Here is an 18,218-nt window from a genome sequence, read left to right as displayed (position 1 = left end):
CAAAGCCTCGGGCCTCCCAAACTTTTCAGAGCTTGTTTTTCTGCGTTTTCCAGAGGAGGCAGTGGATCTCAGAAGCGCCGGTGGGTGAAGTGTTGGCCGGACGGACGCAGGGCAGCATTGTCTGAACCCAACAATATTTACCATGGGGTCCTCTCAGCCTCCACAAAACAAAGCCTGTATTGATCCCTGAATGAACCCACACAGCAATCTTCATTGTTAGATCTGTATCTATTAGAACCAGCGAGGGAAGAGACGCCCCTCACGCACATTCCCTGGCAGGAGCTGGTGATCACTCTCTTTATTGATGGTTTGACAGAACCTTCTCCATCTTTGGAATGACTGGAAGGGATGGGGGTAGAAAAATGAATCCCAGCATCTGTTCCAGCGACACATCCTTATTAGAATTTAGAATTAGCCTCCGGAAAGCCAAGTTTGGCCGGCGTTCCGGAACTTTTTTCAAGTTTCCCCAAATTTCAGGCGCGTCGTTGGGGCCTGAGATGGCACAGCGTGATATTTGCACAGCGCACCCCGAACGTTCGGCAGTCTTTGGACGGGGTCCTTCATTCCTCCTAATGGCGGCGCGCTGTTGACATGGCCGCGTAAACCGGAGGGCGCAGCAGAGAGTTGGGATTTGAAGCGGTGCATCCTGGGAAGAGTGATTTGCTCTTGGCAGCGGAGCAAAGCCTAATGTGTTTTGAGCACCTTGACAATGAAGAACCTGGAAGAGACCGACGTAGAGCACATCACATCAGGATGCTTAGTGGTTTTGCTCAGTAGAAACTGACTATGCTATAACTATGCTATAACTATCCTATAACTATGCTATAGCTGATAGAATGTCAGAGTATGCCACTGCACTCATGTCGATGTCAACAATCACAGAACACATTACATTAGTCATTTAGCAGACGGTTTTATCCAAAGCGACTTCAACAATTGCATTTGGCGTAGGAGGTCGGTGTGCTACTACTCACCAGAACTCACAAGTGTATCTCCTTTCTAAACAAGTGACTAAGAACATAATCTAGTGCCGAAGGCAAAGTGCAAGAGTAGCAAAACGCCTAGTAAACAAGAACCACAACGAACAACACTAAAGCCAGGCGGTGATGAACCCTCATACTGTCATTAATAAGCCCCCGGACGAGCCCCCACTGCCAGCAGCCTGGCTGAATGGTTGGAAGTGTGTGTGTGTGTGTGTGTGTGTGTGTGTGAGTGCTGCGCTAAACGCAGTATTACCCCCATATTGAGAGGGGGATTATATTGATTGATTGTCACTCTTTTGCTTTTATTGTTTTTATTGTGGTGTGTTTAATGTATTGGCTTTTATCTTTTGTTTTTATATTTTCATGTAAACTCAGCTTTGCCCTCAGTTGTATCTCAGAGTAGTAAATAAAGGTTATGAATGAATGAATGAATGAGTGAATTAATGAATGAGTGAGTAGTAGGTGAGTGCGTGTGATGTGACCCCTGCGGTGTGTGTGCAGGGAACATGCTGCCCGTGTTCTGCGTGGTGGAGCACTATGAGAGCCCCGTGGACCTGGAGAGCAGGGAGGAGCACGCAGAGTTCGTCCTGGTCAGGAAGGACATGCTGTTCAACCAGCTCATCGAGATGGCCCTGCTGTCTCTGGGGTACTCGCACAGCTCAGCTGCCCAGGCCAAGGGTACGCGCACACACACGCACACATCCTGCACACAAACACACACACGCACGCACACACACACAAACATCCTACACACACACGCACGCACACACACACAAACATCCTGCACACACACACAAACATCCTGCACACAAATACACACGCATGCACGCACGCACGCACACACACACACACACACACACACACATCCTGCACACACACACACACACAAGTCAAGTCAGCGGGAGTGGCCGTTAAGGTGGGGCGCAGGGCTATTAGTGTCTCTCTAACAGACAGACAGGCTATGGGGCTTTAAAGGCCTTTATTACAGCCTGTCTATCACACCTCAACACACTCTCCCTCCCTCACCTGTCTCACACACCTCAACACACTCTCCCCCCTCACCTGTCTATCACACACCTCAACACACTCTCCCTCACACACCTCAACACTCTCCCCCCTCACCTGTCTATCACACCTCAACACACTCTCCCTCCCTCACCTGTCTTACACACCTCAACACACTCTCCCCCCTCACCTGTCTATCACACACCTCAACACACTCTCCCTCCCTCACCTGTCTCACACACCTCAACACATTCTCCCCCCTCACCTGTCTCACACACCTCAACACACTCCCCCCCCTCACCTGTCTATCACACACCTCAACACACTCTCCCCCCTCACCTGTCTCACGGCGTCCCAGTGCTTCAGACTCCTCAACACCGCTGCGCCAGAGAGAACAGTTTCATACTTGGATTCTTAGCTTGGAATGTTTTATATTGATTGGGATTCTTTTTTATTTAATTTTTTAGAGCAGGTCTCTTTTGCTGCATTGTGTTAAATAGTTTGTGTATGTGTGTGTGTGTATGTATGTATATGTGTGTGTGTGTGTGTGTATGCGTGTGTGTGTATATGTGTGTGTGTGTTTGTGTGTGTGTGCGCCCCTGCAGGTCTGATCCAGGTGGGCAGGTGGAACCCTGTCCCTCTGTCCTATGTGACCGATGCTCCGGACGCCACCGTGGCCGACATGCTGCAGGACGTCTACCACGTGGTCACGCTCAAAATCCAGCTGCACAGGTAGGAGACCCCGGCCACGCCGACCTCTGACCCCGGCCACGCCGACCTCTGACCCCGCCCAACGCCACACCCTCCAACCCCCAACACCAGCCCCGTTAACCCCCAACGCCAGGCCCTGGTAACCCCCCCAACGCCAGGCCCTGGTAACACCCAACGCCAGGCCCTGGTAACCCCCAACGCCAGGCCTCGTCCGGCCCCCCTATAGCAGCCTCACACCTGCACCACACACGCGTCCAGTACAGCGTCGTAGCGCAGTCTCACCTGAACACGCTCAGACGCACGCGTGCTCAGGAACCGCGGCCATGCGTGCTGAACACAGATGCTGACACACCTGATCGTTTGGACTGACAGTAATTGGCAGCCATCTTCAGAACTTAGCTGTAGAAACGGAGCTATTTCACACAGAGAGAGAGAGAGAGAGGCACGGGGGTAGAGGCCCTGCCAGCTGCACGCAAACACACACACACACACACACACACACACACACACACACACACACACACCTAACCCACCCTCTGCTAGTACAGTCCCCTGAGAGCTGTTCTCTGTTCAGAGAACAGGCAGGTTGTTCTCTGTCTCTGTCTCTCTCTCTCTCCTCCCTCCCTCTCCTTTTCTCTTTCTTTCTCCTATCTCTCTCTGTATCTCTCTCTCTGTGTCTTGCACCCCCCCCCCACACACACCAGTCAGGACACAGAAGGTTGTGTTTTTTCCAGCATGTTGATCTACCTGCATGGATAGCTGTCTGCCTCCATCATCTCCTCTCTGTTAAAACCACCTCTTTACCAGGTATATCTGTGGTACTGTGTTCAGCGCGCTCTCTCTCTCTCTTTCTGTCTTTCTGTCTCTCTCTCTCTCTCTCTCTCTCTCTCTCTCTGTCTCTCTCTCTCTCCTGTTCTCTCATTCTCCCTAGAGGCTGCCGAGCTGCTACAGCAGTTTAAGGTGTTCTGGCGAAGCCTCAACCGTGTGTGTGTGTGTGTGTGTGTGTGTGTGTGTGTGTGTGTGTGTGTGTGTGTGTGTGTGTGTGTGTGTGTGTGTGTGTGTGTGTGTGTGTGTGTGTGTGTGTGTGTGTGTGTGTGTGTGTGTGTGAGCAGATGTCTCTACGTTGGAATGCGCTCTCTTATCCTCTGCCTTCTACTCACCCTTCATATCTGCTTGTTTGTCTGTTGATGTGTTCACACACCTGAACACCAAACTACAGTTACCCACACCCTGAACACCAGACTACAGCTACCCACACCCTTAACTGCAGACTACAGCTAACCCACACCCTGAACACCAGACTACAGCTAACCCACACCCTGAACACCAGACTACAGCTAACCCACACCCTGAACACCAGACTACAGCTAACCCACACCCTGAACACCAGGGACTACAGCTACCCACACCCTGAACACCAGACTACAGCTAACCCACACCCTGAACACCAGACTACAGCTACTCCACACCCTGAACACCAGGGACCACAGCTAACCCACACACTTGAACACCAGACTACAGCTACCCACACCCTGAACACCAGGCTACAGCTACCCACACCCTGAACACCAGGGACTACAGCTAACCCACACCCTGAACACCAGACTACAGCTAACCCACACCCTGAACACCAGGGACTACAGCTACCCACACCCTGAACACCAGGGACTACAGCTAACCCACACCCTGAACACCAGTGCTCCCTCTCCTCTCTGAATCTTCCTGCTGGTCATGTCACGCCGGCGTTGGCGGGTCCTGCGATGCGCATCGGTCTGCCATACGTCCTGAACACGTGACGGCGTGCAGCGCTTGTGTTCAGTGGCGAGATGCTCATCTCTGTTTGCCTGTTCAATACCCTCTCGCTAAGAATGTCTCGTTTCTAAGCGGATCCCATCTTAGGCTCACAGACGTGAAAGACATTAGGAAGTTTATTATTTATTATCCTTTTTTTTTTATTATTTTTTTTTTACTCGGGATTTGGTTTAATTTTTAGGTTGATTATTGTTCTTATTTTATTTTTTTTGTGACTGTTTTAGTGTGTTAGGTTGAATGCTCTTTAAGAAGCCAGTGTTTGTTGTTGTTGGCCTCCCCACCGCGGCAGAGATCCAGACAGTAACACCTTCAATTGTTTCACGGAGCACAGCGAGCCAGGAAGGTAGAAGTAACATGGAATAATAGTCACCACATGCAGCTGATGTATAATTCATGCATCAATACAGCAGATGTGTTGTATAAAGTAATTAACTAATCAGAACAATCAGGAGAGAGAGAGAGAGAGAGGGGGGGGGGGGGGGGGGAGAGAGAGGGAGCAATCTCCAGATGCATCTGCTAGATGCGCCAAATGAAATCTGTCTGTCTTGGAGGGGCGCTTGCAGCAGTAAAAGCAAGCAGGCACGGCCCCTCTGTGTGCTCATCTCTCGCTCTCTCTCCTTCCCTCTCTCCCTCTCTCTCTCTCTCTCTCTCTCTCTCTCTCTCTCCTTCTCTCCCTCTCTCTCTATGTCTCTCTCTCACAGCTGTCCTAAACTGGAGGACCTCCCGCCTGAGCAGTGGACCCACTCTACAGTAAGAAATGCCCTCAAGGAGTTACTGAAAGACATGAACCAGAGCTCTCTGGCTAAAGAATGTCCCTTATCACAGGTGCTGGAGCCCTCCGCTAAACCCTCCACTACTAGCTAGCCTGCACTCTAGTACTGACTAGAACCGCTCTAGTACTGACTAGAATGCTCTAGTACTGACTAGAACGCTCTAGTACTGACTAGAACCGCTCTAGTACTGACTAGAACGCTCTAGTACTGACTAGAACCGCTCTAGTACTGACTAGAACCGCTCTAGTACTGACTAGAACGCTCTAGTGCTGACTAGAACCGCTCTAGTACTGACTAGAACGCTCTAGTACTGACTAGAACCGCTCTAGTACTGACTAGAACCGCTCTAGAGAGCCGCCTCCCTTCTTATCAAAGGCCCAGAGTTTGAAAGAGTGGGAAATAAAAGAGAATTGCCACATAATGTCCAAATCAATGGCCACTGTTCTTTCTATACATGTGTTTCTCTTACGTGGTAGAGTTTGTCTCTGACCCGGGGTGGGGGCAGCGGCGTGGTGGGAAGGCGGGTTGTTTCCTGGCCATGCCGGTGGGTTGGGTCATGCTCCACGCGGCCTGGATGAGAGCGTGGGGATGGAGATTTGAGAGCGTGGGGATGGAGATTTGAGAGCGTGGGGATGGAGATTTGAGAGCGTGGGGATGGAGATTTGAGAGCGTGGGGATGGAGATTTGAGAGCGTGGGGATGGAGATTTGAGAGCGTGGGGATGGAGATTTGAGAGCGTGGGGATGGAGATTTGAGAGTGTGGGGATGGAGATTTGAGTGTGGGGATGGAGATTTGAGAGCGTGGGGATGGAGATTTGAGAGCGTGGGGATGGAGATTTGAGAGCGTGGGGATGGAGATTTGAGAGCGTGGGGATGGAGATTTGAGAGTGTGGGGATGGAGATTTGAGAGCGTGGGGATGGAGATGGTTTTAGCTCTCACTGTGGATTGCGGTCTGAGGTGCCAGAGTTCTGTCAGGAGTGAAACGGCACTATATCCGTCACGCTAGCCAACAGGGTGTGTGTGTGTGTGTGTGTGTGTGTGTGTGTGTGTGTGTGTGTGTGTGTGTGTGTGTGTGTGTGTGTGTGTGTGTGTGTGTGTGTGTGTGTGTGTGTGTGTGTGTGTGTGTGTGTGTGTGTGTGTGTGTGTGTGTGTGTGTGTGTGTGTGTGTGTGTGTGTGTAGCCGGGTGTGAGCTTGGTGATGAGATAAAGACTCCCAGGATGCCGTTCAGCCGCCTCCCTCCTCAGTCCAGTAATCACCCTGGTTACCGTCCAGATGAACACCACTCCATCACACTACCACATCCACTAACACACACTCTCACGCACACACACTCTCACGCACACACACACACACACAACCACATCCACTAACACACACACACTCTCACACACACACACACACTACCACATCCACTAACACACACACCCTCTCACACACACACACACACTACCACATCCACACACACACACACACACACCACCCCACCACATCCACTAACATACACACACACACACTACCACAGACGCACGCACACACACACACACACTCCACCACATCCACTAACACACACACACACACACACTACCACATCCACTAACACACACGCACACATTCCACCACACCACATCCACTAACACACACACGCACACACACACACACACACTACCACATCCACTAACACACACACACACTCTCACACACACACACACACACTACCACATCCACTAACACACACACACGCACGCACATGCGCGCGCACACACACACTCCACTACCACATCCAGTAACACACACACACACACTCACTCCACGCCTACCCTACATTAACACCATACCTTACTGTTTGATCAGATCATTCTAGGTGTGTATAGACACGTATGCTGCACAGCACATGCCTACACACGTGTCATTTTACCATCGTATGATGAACAGCCTTGACCATTATATAACAGTTGTAAATTCTTAAAATATGTATAGCTAGCAAACATGTCACAATATATACAACTTACTGAATATAAACAGAATAAATGAATGTTTTCCATGAAGCCCTGCTGCGTGTGCTTCAGAGCCCAGCCTATATGACCCGTCTGGCCCACAGGGCCCTGCCTGCAGCGCAGGTATACTGGACAATCATCTGGGCTATTGTCCACAACATGTTATGCCAACATAATATAGAAAGTGTCAGTTTCATTTGAAATGCATGTACACGACTTTCCAAAGCATCTGCTATTGGCTAACATATTTACTTCTCAGAATCTAGCCTGTGTTGATAATGGGATCTTGAAATGATGCGTCCATAATGTCATAAGTCACGCAATCTTGGTTGAATCACACGGAGCCGAGCAAGCATTATGCCCCTTCACTGGAAATGCTAAGTAGCACTATGGATAGCCAAGCAACTGACTGACAATCATCCATGCACTTAGCAGCACAATCCGTTTCAGTTGATGTGGTGTCTTTAGTCAAGGCATTGTTCTAGAAAGGCAATATAGTGCAACGTACTGTAATTAGGGTAGCTAGCTAGCTATCAGTGTAATCAGCCAGTGTAATCAGCTTCTATCTAGCTATGCTAGCTAGCTAACTAGAAAGGTGCTGTCAACTTACACAGGTATTATAAATGGAAGGTTTGATTCTAAGCGCTCAATAAGTCAGCTATCTACTTAGCACTAACAATGCTGGCTGTCAGTAATGTAACATTAGCTAACTAGCTAGCTAACTGAAGCTGTGCCTGTGGTCTGTGGAGTTAGATAGCTAGCCATCACATTAGCCATCACCCAGCACAAAGAGAGACTTTCTCTGCTCTGGAAATTATTTTTTTGAAAAAGAATAGTTGGGCAATGGCCAGATTGCTAAGGCATTTTGAGCCGTGTCATAATTTATTAGCTGTCGATATAGCTAGTCAGTTCAGACCTTGTTTGCTTGCTTGCGCTCTCAACGAACCACAATGCAGCAGCAGTCCTTGCATCTGGTGGCGTGTGCCACTTTCACATCGCATCAAAGCCACTAGCAGGCTACAACTGTAGCCTATACTACTGGTGTAACATTTTATTGATATCAGTCTAGCCTCAATTGAATTAATTTCGGAATATCAAGAAAACAACAGGAGACCACTGATGCTTTTAAAGCAACCTCTAGATTTAGATGGTAGCAGGGGCACAAAAGCCATGGTGGTCACCGAGGGTAGAATTATTTTCGGGGCATCACAGCCAGAGGGAGGGGCATCGACACACAGACCGTATGATTCAAACACACACACACACACACACACACACACACACAAACACAGAGCGTATGATTCACACACACACATACACACAGACCGTATGATTCAAACACACACACATACACACACACAGGCGTGTTGTGTGAAGACATATACACACATGCAAACCAAACAATTCACACACACACAGGCTCAGAGCATGAACACACACACACACACACACCGTCCTCACATTCGAGTGTCACTGCAACCGTTTGTAAGTTGTTCTAGACAGGAGAGCTGCTCGGTCACAGAAACATGATCTGGAGCCGGAGCTGTCTCTGACACTTAAGTATTACTTAACAGTAAGTACTACCGTGTAGTTCTCCAGTAGGTGATGTGATATCTCTAACAGTGCTAAGCAGTGTAGTTCTCCAGTAGGTGATGTGATATCTCTAACAGTGTTAAGCAGTGTCAGCCCGGCATGGTTGCTAGCTAGATGGCCTTTTCCTCATCAGTAGCATCTCTTGAGAAACAGATTCTACCAAGGCCAAGTACGAAGGCATTCTCTGTGACCAAGGCCAAGTACTAAGGCGTTCCCTGCGACCAAGGCCAAGTACTAAGGCGTTCTCTGCGACCATCTGACTAATAGGATAAACTGGCATAAGAGCCCAATATGACCAGACATTGTAAACAACGGTCAACATTGTAAACAAAAGTCAACATGGACTTATGCTATGTTCAGTGGTCAAATAAGGCTAGCTAGCTACAGATAGCCTCTTGCTTGTTGAAGGTTAAAAAGAAGTTAAAAAGATATGTCTGTTATCCAGTGGAAGGACAAACATAACTACCAGTTTCTGTTCTAATGTACATCAAACATATTCTGTTCATTGGGTATTCTGACCTTTCCATATCAGTCTACAGCAGAAAGCCAAAATGCTAAGGGAAGACTAGGGGGCGAATTCACTAAAGGATTGCGCAGCTTTTCCTGACGCAAAGCCTGTGCAAATAAGTCAAAAATTATGTTTGCTATTCACAAAGCCCTCGCAAAGGGTGAAATACGGTGTTAACTGCGTTGCGTTCGTCATTGCGTTTCTCTGCGCCGGTGTTATTAGCTCATATTTAAATTAGGTAATATGGGCGGAGAATGTTCCCCTTTCTATGCAAATGAACATTATTGCAAAACCCGCCCAATTCACAAAGATCGGCGCAAATTGTCTCACGCAGTTAAAGTGAAATTAATACCGTTTTCAGAAACGTGGTGGTATTTAAGCGCAAGGGGTGTGTCGCGGCCAGCCTGTCCGCTGATCATGGCAGCAGTGATTGTTGCGAGGCGAATTCGGCATCGCAATGCCAGGCATGTTGTTCGTGAGAGAATATTTAGAAGAAGGTCACTTTTTGATTTAACACTAGAACCACCGTGGTAGCTGTTTGGACACCAGAGCGCGCAGCTCTTTAGCCAACTGGAGGATGAAGTCGCGTCTGGGGAGGCTCAGTTGACCATGCGTCTCTCCACCCGTCCCCAGCGAGTCCAAGCTCCCCAATTAATAATACTTATTTATAATAGCCTACATAGCACGAAACTGTGCGTATAATAGTCTATACGCGAAACTGCGCATTCCCTATAGCTGTTCATTGAACGGCTGGGGGCCGATATAGGTATAAATAAATAAAAACATAGCCTACACAATATTTTTTTTATTTGAATGGTCTTGAAAATATTTTGCTTTTGTAGGTGACGGCAGGTATCATCTTCAGCCATGGATGATGACTCCCGTGCGTAATCCTTCCAACGTTGGAGAGGCGGCGTACAACTGGGCTCACATCAAGACGCGCGGTGTGATTGAGTGCACATTTGGAATCCTGAAAAGCCGTTTAGATGCCTAGATCGTACCGGTGGGGCAATGTTATACACTCCCCCAAAAGTATGCCAGATCATCGTGCTGCAACTTGCATAACAAAAAATGACAATTTTTCCTTTGTTCGTCTTTTCAAATCATTCCACCTCCGTTTGCAGTCTTCCGCGTTTACACACACAAATGGCACTGACTGATTGGGAAATTAAACCCCAAATATGATTTTTTGCTGCAGTCGTGATATTTTTTGCGGAAAGCTGTGAGACATGTTTTTGAACCTCGTCCGTGAGGCCTTCATGTTCGCTGTCTGAAAATCGTATCTTTCTTTTTCTGTCTGCCATCGTCCAATGATATGCATACGAGTTCGCGCTGTATGCGCAGTATTTATAGTCATTTCCCTATATCAGCAGCAAATTGCACTCAGCCGCAAACACCGAATGGGCGTGTTTGCGCTGGGATATTATTAGCGCAATGTCTTTAGTGAATAGGTTTTTAAAACGGAGCACATAGCGGGCGCAACTGACGCGCAATATAATGGTGCAATTAGCGGGCGCAATTTGCTTTAGTGAATTCGCCCCTAGGTCTAGCTAGTGCGTACAGTAGCTAGCTAGTAGCAGCGGGCTACCTAGCAGACATTAGGTCCCACGAGAGGAGAAGGGGGCGTGATCCAAGATGGTGGAATGGGAATAAGAGACCGAGTTCACATTTTGTTACCTAGACCTATTAAGTCTATAACTGTATTACAACACACTCAACATTGCACTGAGCAATACAGTCTACCGAACGCCAACTTCATACAGTGCCTGTATTTCCACATAATTGTGATACATACATACATACATACCTTTTTAGTCAGAGAACACTTATTTGTTGAGTCAGGGGTGTTGAGTCAGGGGTGTTGCCTGACTGAATTAACTCTGACTGTGATATCACTGCCCCGGGCGATTTGATATTCAACAGGCATGAGGCTGCCGCTCTCTGAATCCCCAGGGCTTGTGGGTAACGGAGAGGGGCTTCTGGGACAGTGAGAAGGGCAGGTCAGGAGGGAACTAATGATTGCCACCTTTTATAGGATTAGTGTCTCCTTGATACTCAGGATTATAATCCTGGGAGAAAGAAAAAAAGGTTAACGGGCCAGAGAATCAGAGAGGCAGGGAGAGGGGGAGGGAGAGAGAGAGGGAGAATTCCAGCTCAGAAGGGTTGGGGGTGGGGGGGTCTTGAAAAACGGTGCTATTGTCCTCGGTCTTGTCAAACATTTAGTTTCATTCTATTGTGATGGGGAGTCAGGCTTTGTGTGTTTGGCCTACAAATGCCCCACAGAGACTGGCAGAGTGAGAGGGAGGGAGAGAGAGAGAGAGAGAGAGAGCGAGCTCATTGTTAGGGACTCCCAGTGTTGTCAGATGGATGTCTGTAGGTGGAACCCTGAGCAGACACGCCAGCCGCTCTAGAACCGGACTGCTCCCCAACACCCCTGCTCAGCGACCGGGGAACCAGCTTAACCCCTCCGAAACTATGGCGATGTAGGACCCCCCCGAACCTACAACCCCCCTTCCCCTGGCGGGCCGCCTGACACAGCAGCTGTTCTGTTGCATAGCAGCAAATGGCCATTGAATGCCATCTCTGAGGGGGCTCTGCTACTCTGAGGCTGTCACAGGCGAGGTGGGCGGGGCTAATTTGTGTGTGTGTGTAAGGGTAGGCGCCTGTAGGTGGCTGTAATTAAGGCAGGAGTGTTAGATATTAGGGACAGAGGAGACATAATGAGGGAGGAAAAATGTTGTCAGAAAAAAAAAGCTGTTACCACACACGTGTGTGTGTGTCATGCCCTCTGTCGTGCGTGGTGTGTGTGTGTGTGTGTGTGTGTGTGTGTGTGTGTGTGTGTGTGTGGTGGTGGAGATGTTTGGGGCTGATAGCAGCTCCTCATCCTGGGCACCTAGATAAGACCCCGCACTGCAGATCCCTATCAGAGAGACTACGCATCCTGGTGCCTCTCTCTCTCTCTCTCTCACACACACACACACACACACACACACACACACATACATACATGCACATGCACACACCACGCACGCACACACACGCACACACACGCGCACACCACATACACACACACACACCATGCACACACACACACACACACACCACGCACACACCCCACACCCACACACACTCCACACACACACACACATACACACACACTCATACGCACACATACCACACACACACATACACACACACAAACAAATACACATACGCACACCAACCCCCACACACACACAAACGCATACACACACACAACACACAAACACACACACACACACAAACGCATACACAAACACACACACACACACACACACACACAAAGCCCCCTGTGAGAGCAGGAGTGATGTATTGAGGGAAGGGCTGATTAATGAGCAGCGTTTATTACAGCATCTGTGTGAAGGATGGCGCAGCGTCCTCGGCGCTGGCGGAGCCCTCGTCCTGTAAACACACCGAGCAGAAGACTCGCCCCGCCCCCCTGGGACCTCGTCCTGTAAACACAACACAGGCCCGAAGACATGTCCCGCCCCCCCGGTACCGGCTGCTCCGCCCAGGACAGCGCCAGTCCACGTCTGGGGAGCCCAGTGATCCCAGAGATTTCAGTAGTAGTGGTTTTGGGTGTTGGGTGCATACAGGATGGAGCCGGTGTGTGGAGAGGTTCCCAGTCCTGGGCCTACCATGTCTGTGGCTGGTTTGGATGTAGACTGTGTCTGGTCTGCTCGGCTCTGGTCTGGTCTGGTCTGGCCCGGCCCGGTCTTGTCTGGTCTGGTCTGGCCCGGCCCAGCCCGGCCCGGTCTGCTCTGCTGGGGTCAGGAGAAGCACGCCGGTCTGGTCCACTCCACCCTCACACTCAGGTTCTCCCTTCCTCCCTCCTTTCCTCCTGCAGCTCCTGCTGAGAGGAGCAGGGAGCAGCGTTCAGCTTTGTGTGTTGGTGTGTTGGTGTGCTTGTGTGTTGGTGTGCTGGTGTGCTGGAGGCGTTGAGGAGCTGTTGTGTTATTGTGTTGTGTTGTTGTGTACTGGAGGCGTTGAGGAGCTGTTGTGTTGTTGTGTACTGGAGGCGTTGAGGAGCTGTTGTGTTGTGGTGTTGTGTACTGGAGGCGTTGAGGAGCTGTTGTGTTGTGTACTGGAGGCGTTGAGGAGCTGTTGTGTTGTGGTGTTGTGTACTGGAGGCGTTGAGGAGCTGTTGTGTTGTTGTGTACTGGAGGCGTTGAGGAGCTGTTGTGTTGTGGTGTTGTGTACTGGAGGCGTTGAGGAGCTGTTGTGCCAGAAGGTTCCTCACAGCGTTCATATTAAAGGAACGGTGGAGACGACAGACCTGTCATTTGAAAACAGATGGTTTTCATCTTTGAAAACAATTCTCCTCCCACTATTCTGCCCTGGAGGCCTGAAGGTGTTAGAACGTTCACTATTCTGCCCTGGAGGCCTGAAGGTGTTAGAACGTTCACTATGCTGCCCTGGAGGCCTGAAGGTGTTAGAACGTTCACTATGCTGCCCTGGAGGCCTGAAGGTGTTAGAACGTTCACTATTCTGCCCTGGAGGCCTGAAGGTGTTAGAACGTTCACTATTCTGCCCTGGAGGCCTGAAGGTGTTAGAACGTTCACTGGAATGAAAAAGGAAATGTGTCCTTGCTGTGTGCGTTAGTGAGGGAGAGCTCTCTAGAGGAGAGAGAGAGAGACTTCTCCAGCGCAAGGGTCTCTAGAGGAGAGAGAGAGAGATACTTCTCCAGCGCCAGGGTCTCTAGAGGAGAGAGAGAGACTTCTCCAGCGCAAGGGTCTCTAGAGGAGAGAGAGAGAGACTTCTCCAGCGCAAGGGTCTCTAGAGGAGAGAGAGAGAGACTTCTCCAGTGCAAGGGTCTCTAGAGGAGAGAGAGAGAGAGAGAGACTTCTCCAGTGCAAGGGTCTCTAGAGGAGAGAGAGAGAGACTTCTCCAGCGCAAGGGTCTCTAGAAGAGAGAGAGAGAGACTTCTCCAGCGCAAGGGTCTCTAGAGGAGGGAGAGAGAGACTTCTCCAGCGCCAGGGTCTCTAGAGGAGAGAGAGAGAGACTTCTCCAGCGCAAGGGTCTCTAGAGGAGAGAGAGAGAGACTTCTCCAGCGCCAGGGTCTCTAGAGGAGAGAGAGAGAGATACTTCTCCAGCGCCAGGGTCTCTAGAGGAGAGAGAGAGACTTCTCCAGCGCAAGGGTCTCTAGAGGAGAGAGAGAGAGACTTCTCCAGCGCAAGGGTCTCTAGAGGAGAGAGAGAGAGACTTCTCTAGCACAAGGGTCTCTAGAGGAGAGAGAGAGAGACTTCTCCAGCGCAAGGGTCTCTAGAGGAGAGAGAGAGAGACTTCTCCAGCGCAAGGGTCTCTAGAGGAGAGAGAGAGAGACTTCTCCAGCGCCAGGGTCTCTAGAGGAGAGAGAGAGACTTCTCCAGCGCCAGGGTCTCTAGAGGAGAGAGAGAGAGACTTCTCCAGCGCCAGGGTCTCTAGAGGAGAGAGAGAGAGACTTCTCCAGCGCCAGGGTCTCTAGAGGAGAGAGAGAGACTTCTCCAGCGCCAGGGTCTCTAGAGGAGAGAGAGAGAGGCTTCTCCAGCGCCAGGGTCTCTAGAGGAGAGAGAGAGAGGCTTCTCCAGCGCAAGGGTCTCTAGAGGAGAGAGAGAGAGACTTCTCCAGCGCCAGGGTCTCTAGAGGAGAGAGAGAGGCTTCTCCAGCGCCAGGGCAGGACGTCTCTCCACAGCGCTCACCCCCCCCAACTCTCCAAGCTGGATTCATTAACAGATTGTGGAATTTGAATAGACCAGAAGAAATATCATGCGTACGGGTTATCTGTTTACCCCGCCTGATACCACCCATGTCAATAGGCTGGTCATTAAGTCAAACTTACAATTTATGTATAATTTTCCTTCAGGAAACTTCCTCTAACTCTGTGGCGTTTGTTATGAAGGGACAGGCCTTTCTCTGTTTGACTGTCTTGTTTGTGTTTTACATTCGGAAGACGAGACCAGATTTGTGCATGACTTTATACTGTAAATGGTGTTCTGCTAGCTTGTTTGTTTGCTGAAATGTTTTATTAATTTTGACAAAGACAAAGTATGAGTGTATGTTTCACATGCCTTAATGTATGTCCCTACATTCCGGAATCAGATTGTGAATCCTGAAGGCCTTTTCTCTCTCTCTCTCTCTCTCTCTCTCTCTCTCTCTCTCTCTCTCTCTCTCTCTCTCTTTATCCATCCCTCTCTTTCAGAGTATGATTTCCTCCATTGTGAACAGCACTTACTATGCAAATGTGTCGGCGGCAAAGTGTCAGGAATTTGGACGCTGGTATAAACATTTCAAGAAGACAAAAGATATGATGGGTAAGCAAAACAGAGCAGCACAAAACTGCCCTGGTCACACCACCCAATCAGCTGGTCTGGTCACATCACCCAATCAGCTGGTCTGGTCACACCACCCAATCAACATTCCAACATCCTCCCCTGCCGTGTTTCCTGTGGTCTCTAAATGCGTTTTCATCTCACCGTCTGATGTCCATTCCGGGGTCGCTGTCCAGGTATCATTTTCACTTATTTACTTTAGTCTGTTATTGCCTATTACAGTACATCAACATCAAGATGTACTCTAATATTCAAGATGTACTCTAATATTCAAGATGCACCCTAATATTCAAGATGTACTCTAATATTCCACCCTAATATTAATTAAAGTCGTGCAGCCAATCACAGGCCTGACGGAGACCGTTTCCTCAGGTTCCAAGATGGAGGATTTTACTGACCATCATCTAGTTTGAAATCATCATACTGTCACATGAACGATAGATACAACACCAGTAATATTTTAACATTTGTTTTTGTGAAGTCAAACAGAACATACTTTATCAATCTGTGCTTCACATCTACGGCACCTTCCTCTGACCCAACCAGTGCCAACTGATGACAGTGAAGATATTATATCAACTGATGACAGTCAAGATATTACACCAGGAGGTGTTCATATACTATGTTCAGATCATATCATACTATTATAGCACACATTACATTAGTCATTTAGCTGACACTTTTATCTGAGGCGACTTATAATAATTGCATTTAATATAGGAAGTCAGTGTGCTACTACTTGCCAGAACTCACAAGTACATCTCCTTTCTAAACAAGTGACTAAGAGCATCATCTAGTGCTGAAGGAGGAGTGCAGAGGGAGGATAGTGCTGAAGGAGGAGTGCAGATAGCCAGAGGGAGGATAGTGCTGGAGGAGGAGTGTAGGAGCAGCCAGAGGGAGGATAGTGCTGGCGGAGGAGGGCAGGAGCAGCCAGGGGAGAGGGAGGATAGTGCTGGAGGAGGAGGGCAGGAGCAGCCAGGGGAGAGGGAGGATAGTGCTGGAGGAGGAGGGCAGGAGCAGCCAGAGGAGAGGGAGGATAGTGCTGGAGGAGTAGGGCTGGAGCAGCCAGAGGAGAGGGAGGAGGGCAGGAGCAGCCAGGGGAGAGGGAGGATAGTGTTGGAGGAGGAGGGCAGGAGCAGCCAGGGGAGAGGGAGGATAGTGCTGGAGGAGGAGGGCAGGAGCAGCCAGGGGAGAGGGAGGATAGTGCTGGAGGAGGAGGGCAGGAGCAGCCAGGGGAGAGGGAGGATAGTGTTGGAGGAGGAGGGCAGGAGTAGCCAGGGGAGAGGGAGGATAGTGCTGGAGGAGGAGCATCCAGAGGGAGGATAGTGCTGGAGGAGTGTAGGAGCAGCCAGAGGGAGGATAGTGCTGGAGGAGGAGCAGCCAGGGGAGAGGGAGGATAGTGTTGGAGGAGGAGGGCAGGAGTAGCCAGGGGAGAGGGAGGATAGTGCTGGAGGAGGAGGGCAGGAGCAGCCAGGGGAGAGGGAGGATAGTGCTGTAGGAGGAGGGCAGGAGCAGCCAGGGGAGAGGGAGGATAGTGCTGGAGGAGAAGCATCCAGAGGGAGGATAGTGCTGGAGGAGGAGTGTAGGAGCAGCCAGAGGGAGGAAAGTGCTGGAGGAGGAGCAGCCAGGGGAGAGGGAGGATGGTGTTGGAGGAGGAGGGCAGGAGTAGCCAGGGGAGAGGGAGGATAGTGCTGGAGGAAGAGGGCAGGAGCAGCCAGGGGAGAGGGAGGATAGTGCTGGAGGAGGAGGGCAGGAGCAGCCAGAGGAGAGGGAGGATAGTGCTGGAGGAGTAGGGCAGGAGCAGCCAGAAGAGAGGGAGGATAGTGTTGGAGGAGGAGGGCAGGAGCAGCCAGGGGAGAGGGAGGATAGTGTTGGAGGAGGAGGGCAGGAGCAGCCAGGGGAGAGGGAGGATAGTGTTGGAGGAGGAGGGCAGGAGCAGCCAGAGGAGAGGGAGGATAGTGCTGGAGGAGTAGGGCAGGAGCAGCCAGAGCAGAGGGAGGATAGTGTTGGAGGAGGAGGGCAGGAGCAGCCAGGGGAGAGGGAGGATAGTGTTGGAGGAGGAGGGCAGGAGCAGCCAGGGGAGAGGGAGGATAGTGCTGGAGGAGGAGGGCAGGAGCAGCCAGGGGAGAGGGAGGATAGTGCTGGAGGAGGAGGGCAGGAGTAGCCAGGGGAGAGGGAGGATAGTGCTGGAGGAGGAGCATCCAGAGGGAGGATAGTGCTGGAGGAGGAGTGTAGGAGCAGCCAGAGGAGAGGGAGGATAGTGCTGGAGGAGTAGGGCAGGAGCAGCCAGAGCAGAGGGAGGATAGTGTTGGAGGAGAAGGGCAGGAGCAGCCAGGGGAGAGGGAGGATAGTGTTGGAGGAGGAGGGCAGGAGCAGCCAGGGGAGAGGGAGGATAGTGCTGGAGGAGGAGGGCAGGAGCAGCCAGGGGAGAGGGAGGATAGTGCTGGAGGAGGAGGGCAGGAGCAGCCAGGGGAGAGGGAGGATAGTCGTA

General features: G+C 50.5%; 1 protein-coding gene across 1 annotated transcript in view; it reads left to right on the top strand.

Annotated features, from left to right (window-relative positions):
• Positions 1-1,484: 1,484 nt before the first annotated feature.
• Positions 1,485-18,218, top strand: part of satb1b (SATB homeobox 1b) — a gene marked incomplete at its 3' end in the record, with an annotated part of 59,400 nt that continues 42,666 nt past the window's right edge. The window contains exons 1-4 of the mRNA XM_084442480.1: positions 1,485-1,661; positions 2,594-2,720; positions 5,213-5,336; positions 15,598-15,709. Of these exons, the coding sequence (XP_084298606.1) occupies positions 1,490-1,661; positions 2,594-2,720; positions 5,213-5,336; positions 15,598-15,709 (535 nt within the window). The 5' untranslated portion in view covers positions 1,485-1,489. The remainder of the gene's footprint in view (positions 1,662-2,593; positions 2,721-5,212; positions 5,337-15,597; positions 15,710-18,218) is intronic.

The sequence above is a fragment of the Borostomias antarcticus genome (genome assembly GCF_949987555.1).
Source record: "Borostomias antarcticus genome assembly, chromosome: 8".
In the NCBI taxonomy this organism is placed as follows: Eukaryota; Metazoa; Chordata; class Actinopteri; order Stomiiformes; family Stomiidae; genus Borostomias; species Borostomias antarcticus.
The sequence above is the reverse complement of the archived record's forward strand: the minus strand, read 5'-3'. Positions and strand labels throughout refer to the sequence as shown.